Consider the following 17,519-nt stretch of genomic DNA (forward strand, 5'->3'; position numbering starts at 1 on the left):
CCTTAGACTCATCTGTGCTATCCTCGCTTCATGTACAGTTTTCAAACGTGCTGGAAATTGAGTGGCTCAAGTGGGCGGGCTGCCCCATTCTGCAAGCGATCTTGAGGGTCGTCCATCCTTCAAGTGTTAATGAGGCCCGGGAGTTAAAATTGCCCAGTCGTCACACTGACGACATCATGAGGACTTACCATCCATCCCAAATTAAAATTGGGGCTCTCATCATCCTCTTCCCTCTACAGTCTCTCACTACCCTATCTATGCAACCTCTCACTTTACTCCTCTGCTTGCACCCTTTGTTTCTCCAACTCTGGCCTGTGCTCTCCCCTCCCTTTGTCCTACCTTTGGTGGCAGAGTCTTCAGGTAACCCAACTCTCCCGAAACCCTTCCACTTTGCCACTTCTCTCTCCATTTTTTAAGGCTTTTTAAAAACGCATCTTTTAGTCACATCTAATCCTCCCATCATGGCTCGGTGTCCATTCCATTTTTATCCTCTGTAAAGTGGGGACATTTTCCGATGTCAGAGATGCTATAAAACTGCTAGTTGCAGTGATTCAGTCGCTGCACTGAGAGAGGACAAGAGGATAACAGATTGTGAGCACTTATGGTATGAAATATGGAAGAATGAGGCTGATGAATGTAGAATAGAATTATCAGTAAGAGTGGATGGAATTGGGTGTTGGACAACCAGTAAACTAAGAAAAGAGTATATATAAATAATGCGAATGTATATTTATACACTCAGGGATATACCTGTTTATACACTGTATGAATAGAACTGCGTTTATGTGTTCAACCATGAATGTATTTTGATGCTTTGGCAACATAAGATGTACCTTATCATGCCAATAAAGCGATTTGAATTGATATGAAGAAGGAACCGAGTGGGAGAGAGAACAGAGTCCTAGGGAAACTTCATATTAATAAAAAGAAGATTCAGATGACAAATCATCAGCTGCAGCACATACAAAGCAATTTGAAAGGTAACTAGACAGCCATGAGCATTGCTTTTGGGGGGGGGCTCTGATGGTTTAGAAGTGCACAGCTAGTGATGACAGCTACCAACCACTCAAGCTTTATTCTTGGAGTTCACAACATGATCTGAATCTATAGAACTAGAAACGTTTTCAGCACAGTTGGAGGCTATTTGGCCTATCAAGTCTGCAATGGTTCTTTGCTAGACTAATCCACAGCTAATCCCATTGCTCTGTGCTTTCCCCATCGCCTTGTATCTTTCTCTGATTCAAATATGAATCCAGTTTTCCTTTAAAAGATGTAATAGTCTCTCTACACACCACACTCCCTGTGGCAAAGCATTCCAAGCTCTAACAAACCTCTGAGTAAACAAATTTCTCTTAACCTCTCTCTTCCCTTTCAGTGACATTTTTAAATTGATGATCCCATATCAATTAATTTTCATCCTGAGGAAATGGTCTTTTCCTACTCACTATCAAAACCCCTCAAAAATTTAAAAACCTCTATTAAATCTCCTCTTAGGTTTCTCAGCTCCAATCTCCCAGTACCTCAAATCTCTTGTCATAACTAGTTTCCTTTGCCTGGTATTATCCTGGTAAATCTATGCTATAAGCTCATCATGGCTCTAATATCCCCTCTATAATGGGTTGTCCAAATTTATTCCAACTGTGGGGCTTGTACAAGTTTATCATTAATTATTTACTCTTGTACTCTATGCCCATGTTTATTAAACCCAAAATGTTGTTTGTCTTTCTATGGCTTCATCTATCTGCACTCATATTTTCAGGGAATTACGTATTTGAACTCTTAGGTCTCTCTGTTCATCCACACCATTCAGCATCTTTCCATTTAATGTATACTCCCATTCTTTTTTATCTCCCAAATGTATAACCTCCTATTATTAAATTGCATCTGCCAACTCTCTGACCATTCCACTAACCTGTCTAGGTCTATGTCTACCTATGTCCTCTATAAGATCTTTTACAGTCCTCACTGTTTGCCAAACCCCTACGTCTATGTCACCTATGTATAGTGAAAACAAAAGTGGAACCAGTACTGGCCTCTGAGGTACACTACTTCCAACCTTTCTCCACCCATTAACCATTTTCCTGTCCTTCAACCTCTTTTTAGCTATGCTGTCACAACTCTTATACCTTATGGTTGAGGGAAGAATGCTGGCCACAACACCAGGAGAACCCGTGTGATGTGAAATCGGTGGACAAATGCTGAACATATCTGTATGACAATCCTCTATCTGGTATTTTAACAAAGGCATTAACCCATTTAAGGCAAACATGTTATCCATTCATCCAGTAAAATCTGCAACAGTAATTTCTAGCCTCATACCTTTACCTTCAGGCATCCCTGATTGGTCAGACACAAAACAGAAGCAAACTCTATAAACACAAAAGCAAGAGATAAACTACGTTTCTGGGCAATGGGCCAACATTTCTACAATGCTCCCAGGAAGGTGCCAGTGGAGATGAAATGACTTAAAGGTAGTACAAAGTATACCATCTAGTTTTACAAAATTAGGATTTCCCTGGTCCATGCTACCATTTCTTGAGCTCGATTTTAAGCCAGCCCGGCTGATGTAAACAGGGAGGCTGTGGTATGAAATTGGCGTTGGATCACTGACAGCCCCATTTACTCTGGTTTCCGATAGGCGGCGGAACAGCCATTTGTTTGTAGCAGTCGGCCCATTTAATTTGCAAATTGGAGAATCCTAAGACATTCATAGGGCTTCGATTGCAATTTTGAGGAACACATGGGCAGAAAGATTACTGCCCATTTGCCCAGGTGGTCATTTCAAAAAATGGCTCCAAATTTACTTTGATTTCATTTTTGTGGGGCCAGAAGGAGCAGGTGTGAAAACTGCAGTGAATGCAAATTAAAACGACAATAACAAGTTAAAATAATCAAGAAGTGCACCAAGGAAAGTAAGAGAAATACAACAAAAATATAAAACTATTACAACAGGACGGAAGTAAGGAAGGATAATAAAAAATAAGTAAGGCAGCAACAGAAAAACATTTTTCTTGAATTTTTCTTAATGCTTCTTCCTTCCGTTGTGCTGTTCACATTATTTTTCTGCAATGATCGCTGCTGGAACTTTCAACTCTGGCTGGGGTGTATAACAGGCGATATCGGATCAGCCGCCCATTATACTCCCTGCCCGATTTTCCTCTCCATTATAGTTAACGGAAAAGAAAATTGGGCGAGGTGTATGACAGGCGGCTGATCTGATATTGCCCGTTTTACACCTCTGCCCAAGTTGAAAGTTCTGCCCTGCAACTGTTTCCCCCGTTCCCCTGTCCCCCACCCACACCATACCCCACTTCATGATTCCCGCTTATAATGGACCCACAACTACACCAAAATGCAGCTGACGGAACAAATTCCACTACATCAGGAAACAGTTTACACCACTACTCCAAAGCACATCTCATAGCACACACTACACCAAGCCACATTACAAGCACCACTGTACCAAATTGTACTTCACAGTACACACACTACACAAATCACAACACCAAACCACAGATCACTGTATACACTACATGGTACATACTACTATTGCAGACAGGAATAATATATGTTGCTACCTCATATCAATCCTGTTTCAAAGAGTTTCTGTACCACACCAATTTGCTTCTTCTGCCAATAAGGCAGAGCCACTTAATGTCAAGGTAAATCGGAAATTAATTCAATTACTTTAACAATCAGAGCACCAGAACTTTGTGAGTAAAATTCGTTTTAATTCATTCTGGGTTGGATCTCCCCCTGTCCCTGCACAGTTTAAGCTGTTTACGACAAGTAGGCTCTTTTAAAATGAAATCAATTTCAGTATTTCATCCCATGGGACCTGTCACTTTTTTACAATGGCCTGGATTTTGTGGTAGGAATAAAGGTTGAGGCTATCTGCACTCACCTTTATTAAGGAGTAAATCGGGCAGCAACTTCCGGTATCTGCACATGCGCAGTTAAACATGGAAATCAGGAAGTTGCTGTCCGATTTGCCCTGCTCCTCTACAAGCTTCGCTACACCGGTACCTCGCCGACAGATTCAGCATTAAAATACATGAAGGGCATGAAGTTACTGTACTTACCCACTAGATACCTACTAAACATGCCAGAAAAAAGTTAGGGCTTATCCATTCAAGTGTAAGTGAATTTTTAATGGCGTGATAAGTCTTATTTATTGCCAAACAACCTCTCTGGCCCTGAAAATTTACGGTTACAAGTGTGGAATCTCATTCCTTCAGATTTTAATGTTGGAGATTTAAATTAAAAAAAAATTTACTTTTTATTTCTGTCTCTTATCTCTCTCTCTTAATCCCATCTTTCTTTCCTTCTCTTTATTTCACTTTCTGTACATGATTTTACATTGAATTAAATATTCTAACTTACACTTCCTGGTTTAGACTGTGTGGCCTAGAAATTCGGTTGGTAGCGCCAGCGATTAGCGCCTAAAGAGCCTGAGAATTGGGGCGTTACCCAATTTTCGGGCGGGCGCAGTGAATATAGCGCCACCTCCCATATTGAGTATCCTTTTAGCGCCGGCGCTAACTCTTTGCGCGTGCCCGCGGGCGCAGGCAGATCATGGCGTCATTTCAGTGTGCAACGCCTTTTTAGCGCCCCTGACCGGATATTCGGTAGCGCCCGCAACCTTTCCTCCTGGCGCTATTAGTGACAGTTGGATGGAGCGTTCCCAGGCCCTTCTCGGACTCGGGGGGCGCTATTTAAAGGGGACAGCACTAGTATAAAAGCTGCAGCCATTTGGGCTGGCCATTCTGATCGTTGCTGGAGAGTTGCTGACCTTCTGTTGGACAGTACTTTTCTCATTGAGCCTTTGGAGGCACTGGCACTGGCAGCTTGAGGGCCCGGCTCCCGAGCTGGTGATGCAGCATCTGAAAGCAGGGAGGTGGAAGAGTGGCTTTAGCAAAAGGACAGCTTGGCAGCAAGGGATGCCAGATTGCGGCAAGGCTATGACATGGGTCCACAGTGAGAAAGCATGCTGGTGGGGGGAACAAGTGGAAGGAGCCAGTTGTAAAAGGTGAGAACCTTACCATCGCTGTCGACAATGGGGTCGGCAGCTGCAGTGGTTACAGGACCACTCAGACGTCCTCCAAGAATCTGGTGGACTCTTTCCTCGAGATCCGTGAGAGTGACCACTTGTGGAGGTCCTCCACCGGTGCGAAGCTGGTCTTTGCCAATCCTCGCCAGCTTGGACTGCAGGGGAAAGGAGGGGAAGTTATGTTACCTGATGCCCTGAGTGATCATCTCATGCCCCCCATGGTGCAAGAGCCCTTACATGATGCCCTGAGTGATCATCTCATGCCCCCCATGGTGCAAGAGCCCTTACATGACGCCTTGAGTCAAATGTGCATGTGTGTGCCCAGAAAGGGCCATGGGTGCTTGCTGGCAGATGGCCAATGGGGCACAGGCCACCCTGTAGCCATAAAGTCAGGTGCAAATGAAGGGATGCAGAAGTTTGCAGAAACAACACCCACCCTCATGACCCGAGTGAGGTCGTTGAATTTCTTTCTGCATTGGACAGGGCTCCTGGTCACCATGCTGCTGGAGTTGACCCTCTGGCATACAACCCTCCAGGCTCGTCGGTAGTCCTTATGATTCGGCCTCCTGCCATTGTCTGGGTAGAGAACATCTCGCTCCACTGTGGCTACCAATTGCTCCAGAGCCTCATTGGTGAAGCGCTCTGCTCTCTGTCTCACCTTCTCCATCTGGTCCAAGTTTTTAGCGCCAGAGAAGGGCCTGCGCCGATTCTGAGGCCTGCAAGGCGCAGAGTGTGGATGCTGAAGCTGACTGACCCACCCCTTTAAGAGCTGGCCGGCGCCTGGAAGTCTCGTGGTCATCGGTAATTGAGAGCACCTGCGCTGCGCCCGTCCGCTCCGATATTGGGTTGCGCCGGAAGTTTAGCGCCTTAGGAGTCCCGTGTAATGCCTGAATTCGCGCCTCAATCGCCTTTAGGGGCGATGCAACCCAATATCGCGCCAGGTGGCGATAAGTTGCGTCTGGCTATAAACTTTGCGCTGCGCCAATTCTAACGCCCCAAGCGGGGCTATACCCAATTTCTAGGCCTGTGTCTTCAATAAGGATTCTTCAATCTGATTGGTTGAAGAGACACGCTATTGCTTGACCTGCTCACACAGGTCCCAGATCCCCAGTAGAAGGCACCACACTGAAATGGATCTCTAATTACCGTAACTTGCTGCGCAAAAGTGCACAGAAGGTCTGTGGGCAGCTGTAAGCGTAATGAATGGCGAGCACCGTTCATTTGCCACTGACTGCAAAATCCTGCCCATAAAGACATCTATATGCATACATTAACCTTGTTGACACAATACAGAGTCAGTCCATTCTCTAAGGCAGGAAAGTTACTATCAACTGCGTCTCCAGTCACAAAACACACCAAATTCAACAGTCACTTTCAAAATGTTGTTGACTGGTTACCACACAGTTTATAATAATAGTCTGTGAAACAGATCAGAACAAATCATGTACATGTTAAGCAACAAACCTCTTAATTCTGGTGCAGTAACACGTTTTTGTTAATTCAGTTTGCTCTCCAAAGCCGAGCATGTTCGGCGTGTAAGCTGTTTTACAATGATGGAACACGGCAATCCAATTAATGTGCAGATTGTGCCATGGCAGTATTTGAGGATTCAGCTTGAGCTCTGCTTTCCTTCATTACATTCACTCAGAGTTCCAGTGACCAGTCTTCTTTAATCAGTGCGGCACCAGCACAATGCATCCATCAAAGTGCAGTGGGGGTGACATTTAATGCCTTTGTCGTCACTTTGCAACAATTAGGAACAGAATTCTTTGCTGCACTGCAGTGGCTACTAAGTGTTATAATTCAAAATACATTCTATTCAGCCCTACTGAAGAGAATATACACTGTTCCACATCCATGCTGAGCATTACAACCTGCAGGCTGTGTTTCAGCTGGAAAGTTAAAATATGTTATTTGAATTTTACTGATGCAGGAGCAGGAACTCCCATTTTGAGCATGCTGAACACAGTTTAATACAGTATACTGTCAAATTCAGTTTTCAAAATAGGTCCTAGCGATTTTTGCAGGTGCAGATATTTTGATCGCGTGTATCTGTGTATGACTATAAAATGTCTGCAGCCATGGACAAAAATCTAGGCAACACATGGCAACTTCTAAAACAGCTTTTCTGGTTCTAACTGACTTTTATACCATAAGCGTGGTGACTGGCCTCTTCTAAACATGCACTAACATGCTTGTACACAAAACTCATGGTAATTTTTTTAGTATTATAAGTTCATTTTAATTTTTTTATACTAACATGCAGAGATGGGAATAAACAGCATGCAGGTACGATTCTTGTCCAGTTCTGGCTCTGGTAAAGTAAGTGTTTTCCCTTCCTGCATAAGGTTTACAGAGGCAAACAACTGAAATGTTTTAAAACTGATAGAGCTACTGTTTGCTGCTATAAAAGAGGTAAGAATATTTTGCATTAGATTCCATGCTGATTTGACTAAGAAGTCAGGCAGGTGTAAGTCACATCTACACTGATGCCAGCTTATCTTTGTACGGTCTTGCAGTTACCTGACTACTTATTTTGGGAGGTGGGGTGGGGGGCTTTTAGTTCTCCCTGCAGGGAAGGAATGTGGAGGTGGGCAGTTAAAATGAAGCAGCTCCATTACCCACTCTGTTCACGCCGATCTCCAATTTTAAGGTCAGTGGTTTAGACAGCGGCTCAGGCACCCACCAAATTAGGCGGCAACCTCATGCATAAGTGCGAATCGAGGACCTATGACTGCAATAGGACCCGATGGCATTTCAACGGTGGCCTGAGTGGGGAAACCACGTGCTTTTCCCATCAGGCTGAAACAGGTCAGCAGCTGGTGGGAAGGACAAAGAAACCCTCCAGGTAAGTGAAAAACTTGGCTTTGTAGGGCCAGGAGGAGCAGAAGTGCTTGTCTAAGCCAAACAAGAAAAGTTGCCCGAGACCTCGCCCACATTCCCTCCTGAAACACCCTACCGAGTACCTCTCCCTGCCACTTGCCTGGAAGCCAGCTGGATGCCAAAGGCAGTGGCTCTGCACCCATTTCCCACCTGGTAAGGATGGGAAGTGGATCGGCAGAATTTAAGTGAGGCTCAGGAGCTAAAATACACCTGGCCTGAAACTTAGGCCAGCGAATGCGTTTCGCCCTCACTCACCTCACCATCCCGCCCGTCCGAAACCCACTCTGGGTTAAAATTGGCCCCTTAGATGCTGAGTAAATCTAGCATTGTTCCCATTTCTGCTTCACAGGATTTTTTCCAGTGATGACACTATCTAGCATTATGAAGCTGATACTCTGACCTTGTCTGCAGCCCAAGAGACATCGCTTGGAAGAGTCACCGAAGAGTTCGGCAGTGGTAACTGTGGAACGTGGCTGACTGCTGGTCCCCTGGATGTTCTTTCTGACGTACCTAAGGAGCAGCAGTCCCGGCCGCTCGCCCCGGGAGTGTGTTATTTGCCCACAAGTCTCAGGTGCCCACATCAGAAAATAATTTGTTTGCTGCGCAAAACTTTATCTTCAATTGGCAATTTTATAAGGAACATCGATGACAATTCTTTTGCTGTTTTCACTGGTGCGAAAATAAATTCAACAGTTTTCCATTTGAAACCCTAAACTAGCTGTATTTCAAATTCATTTCTGTTCATTCTGTTCACAACTACGCGTGACGATGCTTTTGAAATTGATTTCTGAGTTTAGTTGAAACTGATAATATTAAATCTAAAGAAGTTTAAGGATTATATATTATTAAAAATCTTTGTGCAATGAATAAAAACACCTCCTTTAAAAACTGTATTCATATCCAAAAGCAATGTGACTCGAGAGAGCACAACAAAGGAGACATTTGTAAATCAGTTCTCAGTAGCCAGCATTTTATTAGTTCCACTCTACAAAACAGACAGACTTAACCTAGACCTGGAATACCTAAACCATACCAGTACTAAAATCAGAAACTGACTGGACTTTACTTTGTTTTAATGTTTACAGTAGGATTGATTTATATATGAACTGCATGTGTGTGAATTCAGTATGTGCAATACAAACCTACTTGTGTTTGATAGCATTTAAACTTCCTCTACTATCATAAACATTCGCAAAGTTTATATTCCACCATAACAAAATCCTTAAGCCATTGCCTAGATAGCCCCAATTACAGGCACCAGAAGTTAACAAATTAAGAAAAATCCTTAAGCCACTGGCAATTTGCAATCTATTAAACCTATTGCTGCTTTAGCAACCCTCCATTTTGCTGTTATGTAACAGCTTATCTAGTCATCCTTTTTGCTGTTACTTCTGAAAATGCTGCCAGAAAGAGCAGCAAAACGTTGAGTTCTACATTTTTAGCCTTTTCCATATTTTGCCTTTTCTGAATATTCGGTAAGTAGTTCATTCACCAAGAAACCTTTAAGAATTATTTCAATACTGAATTATTGGAAAAATCTGTAGAAATGAATTTAATGTAAGATTTTACGAAAAAGCACTAATTTACAATAATTTTTGGCATCAAAATCCATCCACAAGGATTATGTGCTAAATGATACTGCTTACCCATCTGGAGTCACCATTTTCTACCTTTCCACTGTTAAGCACATCCGCAGAACCATTTGGACCAATAGAAGAGGAACTCTGGAGCTGTTTTACAAACATAGACAGTGTTTATAACAATTCTGTGGCTAGCAAATATGATAAGTGCCACCTGCAGCTACTGCACTGTCCTTTTACCTCTGGGCCTAACTCATTAGTTGAACGTCTGTTCCTTCTTGCAACTGTAAGGTTCGCACATGACGTGAGTTTGGCACAGTCTCAACCTACTTTCCATGTGGTGTGGATTCACAACACAAAACTGCCAATAACTCAGCACAAACCACCAGTCAATTGAAAATCTCATTATGAGGGTCACAAGGTTGGCTGCTGTTATACTGTCACAGTATGGGTTACTCTGCTGAGGTTGCAGTCACTGCTTATTTTTAGGCAGAATAGAGGGACCTTTACTCTAGTCAGGAATGGTTCTTGCTCAAACTGGATGGGCAGATACATTTCTTTCCCCAGTTCCTCATCTCGATGAATTTGAAATTTTACCAAAAAATAGATCAATTTAAAAGAAAATCTACAAAATCACTGGTCTGTCTTTACAGCTCTTGTAACCATTAAATATTAGCAAATCAGTTCCATCTAAATTAATCAAAATTGTCCACTTCACAATTTGTATCATCACTTTGGGCTACAGACCATGAACGTTACTGGCAGATGTGAAAGTTGTTGGTCTAGGCTGAAGACCACCTTGTGATCAATCCTAGTAGATGCAGAGGCATGTGCTGTGACAGCAAATGTGTCCCTAAATCTACAAAAGTGCAAAACCCAAATCTAAATAATCTGTTGGCTCTCAGCACTGGGATCCTCTGAGTACTGCTACATACTGATTTCTATAAAAGGCGATAAACTGAAGCTTTACAAAATTTGTCACACTTATCCAGTTACCCATTAAGGTGAAGCTCCTGTGGTGACAGCTCACTGCAGTCTCATTGGCAAGAAGTTAGATAAACACTGGCTGGGCCCTCTCGCCCAAAACCAATAGGGTTACTACAGAAAGACAGGACATTGAACAACAACAACTTGCATTTATATAGCACCTTTAACGTAGTAAAACGTCCCAAGGCGCTTCACAGGAGCATTATAAAACAAATTTTGACACCGAACCACATAAGGAGATAGTAGGGCGGATGACCTAAAATTTGGTCAAAGAGGTAGGTTTTAAGGAGCGTCTTAAAGGAGGAAAGAGAGGTAGAGAAGCAGAGAGGTTTAGGGAGTGAATTCCAGAGCTTCGGGCCTTGTCAGCTGAAGGCACAGCCACCAATGGTTGAGCGATTAAAATCAGGGATGCTCAAGAGAGCAGAATTAGAGGAGCGCAGATACCTCTGAGGGTTGTGGGGCTGGAGGAGATTACAGAGATAGGGAGGGGCAAGGCCATGGTGGGATTTGAAAACAAGGATGAGGCATTGCTTATCCGGGAGCCAATGTAGGTCAGCGAGCACAGGGGTGATGGGTGAACAGGACTTGGTGAGAGTTAGGACACGGGCAGCAGAGTTTGGGATGACATCAAGTTTATGGAGAGTAGAATGTGGGAGGTCGGCCACGTGGAATAGTCAAGTCTAGAGGTAACAAAGGCATGGATGAGGGTTTCAGCAGCAGATGAGCTGATGCAGGGACGGAGTCAGGCGATGTTCCGGAGGTGGGAATAGGCGGTCTTAGTTATGCTGCGGCTATGTGGTCGGAAGCTTATCTCGCGGCCAAATATGACACCAAGGTTGCAAATGGTTTAGTTTAGCCTCAGACAGTTGCCAAGGAGAGGGATGGAGTCAGTGACTAGGGAATGGAGTTTGTGGTGGGGACCAAAGACAATGGTTTCGGTCTTCCCAATATTTAGGTCGAGGAAATTTCTGCTCATCCAGTACTAGATGTCAGACAAGTAGTCTGACAATTTAGAGTGCTGTGGAGGGGTCGAGAGAAGAGTTAGTGAGGTAGATCTGGGTGTCATCAGGGTACATGTGGAAACTGACACTGTGTTTTCGGATGATGCCGCCAAGGGGCCAAGGATAGATCCTTGGGGGACACCAGAGATAACGGTGCGGGAACGGGAAGAGAAGCAATTGCAGGTGATTCTCTGGCTATGATTAGATAGTTAAGAATGAAACCAGGCGAGTGCCGTCCCACCCAGCTGGACGATGGTGGAGAGGTGTTGAGAGTAGGATGGAGCGGTCAACCGTGTCAAAGGCTGCAGACAGGTTGAGGCTCTTGCCATTATTCACTTGTTATTTATATTTTACAACTGACCATCTGAAGTGCTTTTGTGCTATGAATATCCAATGTGAACTGGACCGAGAGGGGAAAAAAATCTAGAATCTTGCTAGGACCACATTAGCTTCAGGTCACTACTGATGTCCTAACCATGAACCTTCAAATATGACATAAGATTAGAGACAGTAAACCATCAAGGGGAAATCCAGCATCAATTTAGAATGGTTGGGGTGCAATCCGGTCATTTTCACTGCAATTGCTCTGATGGTGAGAGTACTGCACCATGTGTAAATTATGTAAAGTGAGCAATCTTTCACTTACAGCTAGTGCTTTAAATATTGAACCAAATATTTGAAACAATCCAAAAATATCAAAAGTTGAGAACACTGTTTATTCCTCTGCAGATCAGCAGTATGCAAAAACCTGACATTACAGAGAAATGCAATTGAAAACAGCACACTTAAGAAATTAATCATGGACCAGACCACAGCATTCATGTAATATGTGGGGTGATTCTAAGATCCAATGCTCCTGTGATTGCAAATATACGTTCCCAGCTAGCATTACGCCCCACTGAGTGCCACATTGTGTAATCATTCTTGCAAAGCTTAATTTAGCTTGAGGAATGATTGCTACTAGATCTAAGTGAATAGCCTATCTTCCTTCTTTAATTGTTCTGTTCCACATAACCCAGGACTGTCTTACAATGCTACCTTACAGGATGATGGGAGGAACCCACTGCCTGAGATCCAAGAAGAATAAGAGTAAAATTTGTATTTATATATATATAAAATAAAACATCTCAATGTGCTTCACATAATTAATTATTTTTGGAGTGCATGACTGTTATGCAGGCAGGTGTGCTTAACAATGCTGTACTTGTAATGTCCCAAACACCAGTGATCAGTTAATCTGTTTTGTTTTGGTGGTTTTGGCTGAGGGAGAAATGTTGCCCAGGATATTGGGGATAATTCCATGTTCTTCTTTGAATTGGATCTTTAATGTATACTTGAGCAACTGGAAAGAGAGACAGGACTCAATTTAACGCTTTATCTGAAGGATAGCACCCTCAACAATGCAGCATGCCCTCGGTACTGCACTGGAATATCGGCGGAAATTATGCATGCAAGTCCAGGTAAGGGACATGTGATCCAAGCTGATACAAATCCATGGTGGTAGTTGGATACACATCTCATGTAATACTTGGGTCTAGTGCTTGATGTAAGTGAGCAAAATACTCCAAGTGTTGCACTGCAGATGCCTTGCAGTGATGCTTCCCTGAAGAACAGTTAGAACCAGAAAGCAGCTACTGATCAAAAGTACTGATCCCACAAGACACCAGCAGCTTCTGAACCTCTAGCTTCACTCTGTACATGGCAGTCAGCAATGTTGCAGAGTCTCACTTGGACTCCATGCTCCCAGCAGGCAGCCATGCTCATAGGGAGTGCTGGCCAGAGAATGTAGGTTACAGTATTATAGCCCTATCTCCAATCAACCCTCCATGAAGCTGACAGATATTTACAATTTGATATCATCATTTTAATGTTGGATTCATTAACATCCTTTTTATAGTTTTCCATCAATAATTCAGGCTGGGGAGTTCTGTTCACAAAGTCAATGCAGCATTTTACTTAGATTTTTAATTTTTCTTGCACTAGTGTCGTTATTTTTTTATCACAATTGATGTTAGCTTTATATTCTGCAATTGATCACTCGGGATTACAACAAACTGCAGAATAGTCCTCATGCAAGTTGTCTCAAATGGTCAATTCTTCCTTTCAACACTGTAAGAACAGAGTGGTAATATTCGGCATTTGCTGCACGATGCTGATGAGCAGTAACTCACTGAAAAAATCTGTCCCAAGAGCCAAATAAACCACCCGGCTGCATTCCTTCCATTTATGGTCCACATACATGTTGTAAGAAATAAAGCATCCCAGAGAGTAATAAGTCAAGAGATCAATAAATTCACAAGCAGTCTCACTGTAAAACTATCTGTGTCAGCACTCTATTTGCAAAGCACTGCAAGCTCCCCTACTAAAGTCAGCCAGGAACATGTCCCCTTAATGACGAGTCTGATCCAAGAGAGCCCCCCCATCCAAAGGAGCCTGATCTATGAGTGCCTCCCCTTAATGGGTCTGATCCACTAGCCTCTTCCCTTAATGGGTTTATTATTTAAGGTGCTTCTATTAATGAGTCTGGTCCGAGCTATCTCCTTTACTAATATCTGATCCATGAGCCCTTCCTCTAATAAGTCTACTACACTTGTCCCATCCGGTAAGTTTCATGCACTATGCCTCCTTCTAATGGATCCGCTCCATGAGAGACTCTCCTTAACTAAGAACCTGATCCACAAGTGCATACATGCCAACCGAACAACTTCAAAAATGCTGACACAGCCCAAAAAAGCTGACAATTCAAAAAACAACGTACAACTAAAAAATAGTCCTGACTATAGGTTACTGCTTCTATAGAATAAAATAAGTTCAATTCCTTTTTATTACTTTGATTCCAGGATTTTTATTTGACCAGAGTCCTGACTTCCCGAATGCAGCGGTGGGTACTGGGGCCAGTATTACTGGAAGCAGCGCGAATAGTAAGGTCCAGTTCAGTGCTGCAGGTACCGGACTCGGGAGGAGTGGGATGGCAGCTTAGGGGAGACACTGAAGGGGAGTCCACATTCGCCCCCCGCACCCACCATACAACCTCAACCAGTACCCGCCATGGTGCCAGCAAGCCAGCTGGTCCAGACTGCTCCGGTAGCAGCCTGTGGCCAAGTGTTCACAGGCCCAAGCGTCCAGAAGTCATCGGCTACGAGAATCTTGAAGGTCCACAAAAGAGGAACAGCAGCCTTCCACCTGATCTGCTCAGGCTACCAGACAAGCACCTCGGAGGACTGGTAGAGTTAGGAAACCTGCTTTAAAGAAAAGCTCTATGGGTTGATCACCTGGGTGAGAAATTAATGAATGGCATTTATTATGTTTGGCATTAAATTGATCGCCTTTAGGATTTTGGTCTGCAGAGTGGTTTCATAGCAGCTTCTGCGTCTGCTTGGTCAGAATGTCATTGATATAGAAGTTGTCAGAATGATTTGAATGTTCTTCAATGCAGGATGAATAGAGAACTGGTTGGCGGATAGAAAGCAAAGAGTTGGAATAAACGGGTCGTTTTCCGAGTGGCAGGCAGTGACTAGTGGGGTACCGCAAGGATCGGTCCTAGGACCCCAGCTGTTCACAATATATATTAATGATCTGGACGAGGGAATTGGATGTAATATCTCCAAATTTGCAGACGACACAAAGCTGGGTGGGAGGGTATGCAGTGAGGAGGATGTCGTGAAACTCCAGTACGATTTGGACAGGTTGGGTGATTGGGCAGAAACATGGCAAATGCACTATAATGTGGATAAATGTGAGGTTATCCACTTTGGTGGCAAAAACAGGAAGGCAGATTATTATTTGAATGGCAATAAATTGGGAGAAGGGGAAGTGCAAAGAGACCTGGGTGTTCTTGTGCACCAGTCGCTGAAGGTAAGCATGCAGGTGCAGCAGGCGGTTAAGAAGGCAAATGGTATGTTGGCCTTCGTAGCAAGAGGGTTCGAGTACAGGAACAAGGATGTCTTGCTGCAATTGTACAGGGCCTTGGTGAGACCGCACCTTGAGTATTGTGTGCAGTTTTGGTCGCCTTATCTGAGGAAGGACGTTCTTGCCATGGAAGAAGTGCAGCGAAGATTCACCAGACTGATATCTGGGATGGCAGGAATGACGTATGAGGAGTGATTGTGTCGATTGGGCTTATACTCACTGGAGTTTAGAAGATTGAGAGGGGATCTCATCGAAACCTATAAAATTCAGTCAGGCCTGGACAGACTAGATGCAGGAAGGATGTTTCCGATGGCCGGGGAGTCCAGAACCAGGGGTCATAGTCTAAGGATAAGGGGTAAGCCATTTAGGACAGAGATGAGGAGGAATTTCTTCACCCAGAGAGTGGTGAACCTGTGGAATTCTCTGCCACAGAGGGCGGTGGAGGCCAGTTCATTAAATATATTCAAGAAGGAGTTGGATATATTTCTTAAGGCTAAAGGGATCAAGGCATATGGGGAGAAAGCAGGGACCGGGTACTGAATTTGGATGATCAGCCATGATCTCATTGAATGGCGGAGCAGGCTTGAGGGCCGAATGGCCTACTCCTGCTCCTATCTTCTATGTTTCTATGAAGGCGGTGGTAAAGAATGTGACAAGGACTGTTATGCAGCGGGGCTCTTTGTAGCTTCTCAGGGCAGAGTATGTAGAAGCTGAGTAGAATCGCTGAGCTGTGATCTGATCCCTGACATCTCTTGCTGCTCGCTGCTGATGTGCCCTTCCTTTATCTGCTGCTTCCTCTCCTTCCCCTGGGTCTTCCTCGTCTGCTGACAACTGATGGTGTTGCTTTTCCTCCATCCAGAAGCAAGAAGCAAGGATGGTTCCCATAATAAGAGACACCTAACTAAAGGATTGGAAGGCAATAAGTGTATAAATTGCTATCTGGAAGCTGGAAACACTCCTGGCAATCCAGACAGCAAAATATGCTGTGATCCAGCGATCTGCAGCTGAGAGCCGCCTTTTATACTGCTTCAGGAATTCAGACACCAATCCCGCTAGATTTTGCTGGCGTGTTCGAGAGTGGGGACTGAAGAGGGATTTCCCATTTTCCCCACTAAAATTGGCTTTTTTCTGGGTTTTTTGCATCTCCCAAGAGATTCCGTGACTGCTGCTGGGTGAGGGGTATTGAGGTTCACAATGCTCGTTTGCATTATGACCAAGGCTCGGTGCACCAGCTGGTTTTTTCCTATCCGTCATTTTTCTGATTGTATGCAACATGGCAGACACACTGGATTCTGTGATTTCGTTTTATTAAAATTCTAGGTGAGAGTTTTTTTTCCGCTTTACACAGAATCATATAAACTTACAGCATAGAGGGAGGCCATTCAGCCCGTCGTGCCTGTGCTGGCTCTTTGAAAGAGCTTAGTCCCACATCCCTGCTTTTTGTCCGTAACCTTGTAAGTTCCCCATCCTCAAGTACCTGTCCAACTCCCTTTTAAAATTACTTATGGAATCAGCTTCCGCCACCTTTTCAGGTAGAGCGTTCCAGAGCTCGACAACTCTGAGTAAATAAATTTCTCCTCATCTCCCCTCTAGATTTTTTGCCACTACTTTTGAATCTGTGACATCTAGTTATTGACTCACTCAGCAGGGGCAATACTGTTTCCCTATTTACTCTATCAAAATCTCTCATCATCTTGAAAATCTCCATTAGGTCACCTCTTAACCTTCTCTGTTCCAAGGAGAACAGTCCTAACTTTTCCAACCTCTCCTTTACATTATGTAAAGTTACAGCCAATTGATTTCACCTGAAACGTTACCATATCTGTTCTCTCCACAGATGTTGACTAGCCAGTTAAGTGGTTCCAGCATTTTCTGTTTTTGTTTCAGATTTCCAGCATCTGCAATTGTTTTGCTTTTTGTACAGCCAGTTGAGTTGCTCACCTCTGGACTGAGAAGTCCAATGCTTGTAAATGTTGATGTCCTCCCCATCCCAGCTGAAAACAGATTGCTTGCTACAGGTTCTTGGTCAGTAGGTTTGAATGCAGCAAGTAAGGTCACTTCATAAAATTCCTGAATATCTATAAAAAGAAAAACAGAAAATATAAATCA

At 43.7% G+C, this 17,519-nt stretch overlaps 1 protein-coding gene across 4 annotated transcripts in view; it reads right to left on the reverse strand.

Moving 5' to 3' along the window:
* The window catches only part of dlg3 (discs, large homolog 3 (Drosophila)), a 774,284-nt gene that overhangs the window by 658,436 nt on the left and 98,329 nt on the right, over positions 1 to 17,519 (reverse strand). For all 4 annotated transcript variants that reach the window (XM_085998120.1, XM_085998110.1, XM_085998103.1 and 1 more), the window contains exons 3-4: positions 17,352 to 17,488; positions 9,580 to 9,663 (exon numbers count right to left, since the gene is read on the reverse strand). In XM_085998120.1, the coding sequence (XP_085854246.1) occupies positions 9,580 to 9,663; positions 17,352 to 17,488 (221 nt within the window). The remainder of the gene's footprint in view (positions 1 to 9,579; positions 9,664 to 17,351; positions 17,489 to 17,519) is intronic.

Source organism: Somniosus microcephalus, chromosome 1 (genome assembly GCF_052327205.1).
Source record: "Somniosus microcephalus isolate GS21.2 chromosome 1, FLI_Smic_1.0, whole genome shotgun sequence".
Classification (NCBI taxonomy): domain Eukaryota; kingdom Metazoa; phylum Chordata; class Chondrichthyes; order Squaliformes; family Somniosidae; genus Somniosus; species Somniosus microcephalus.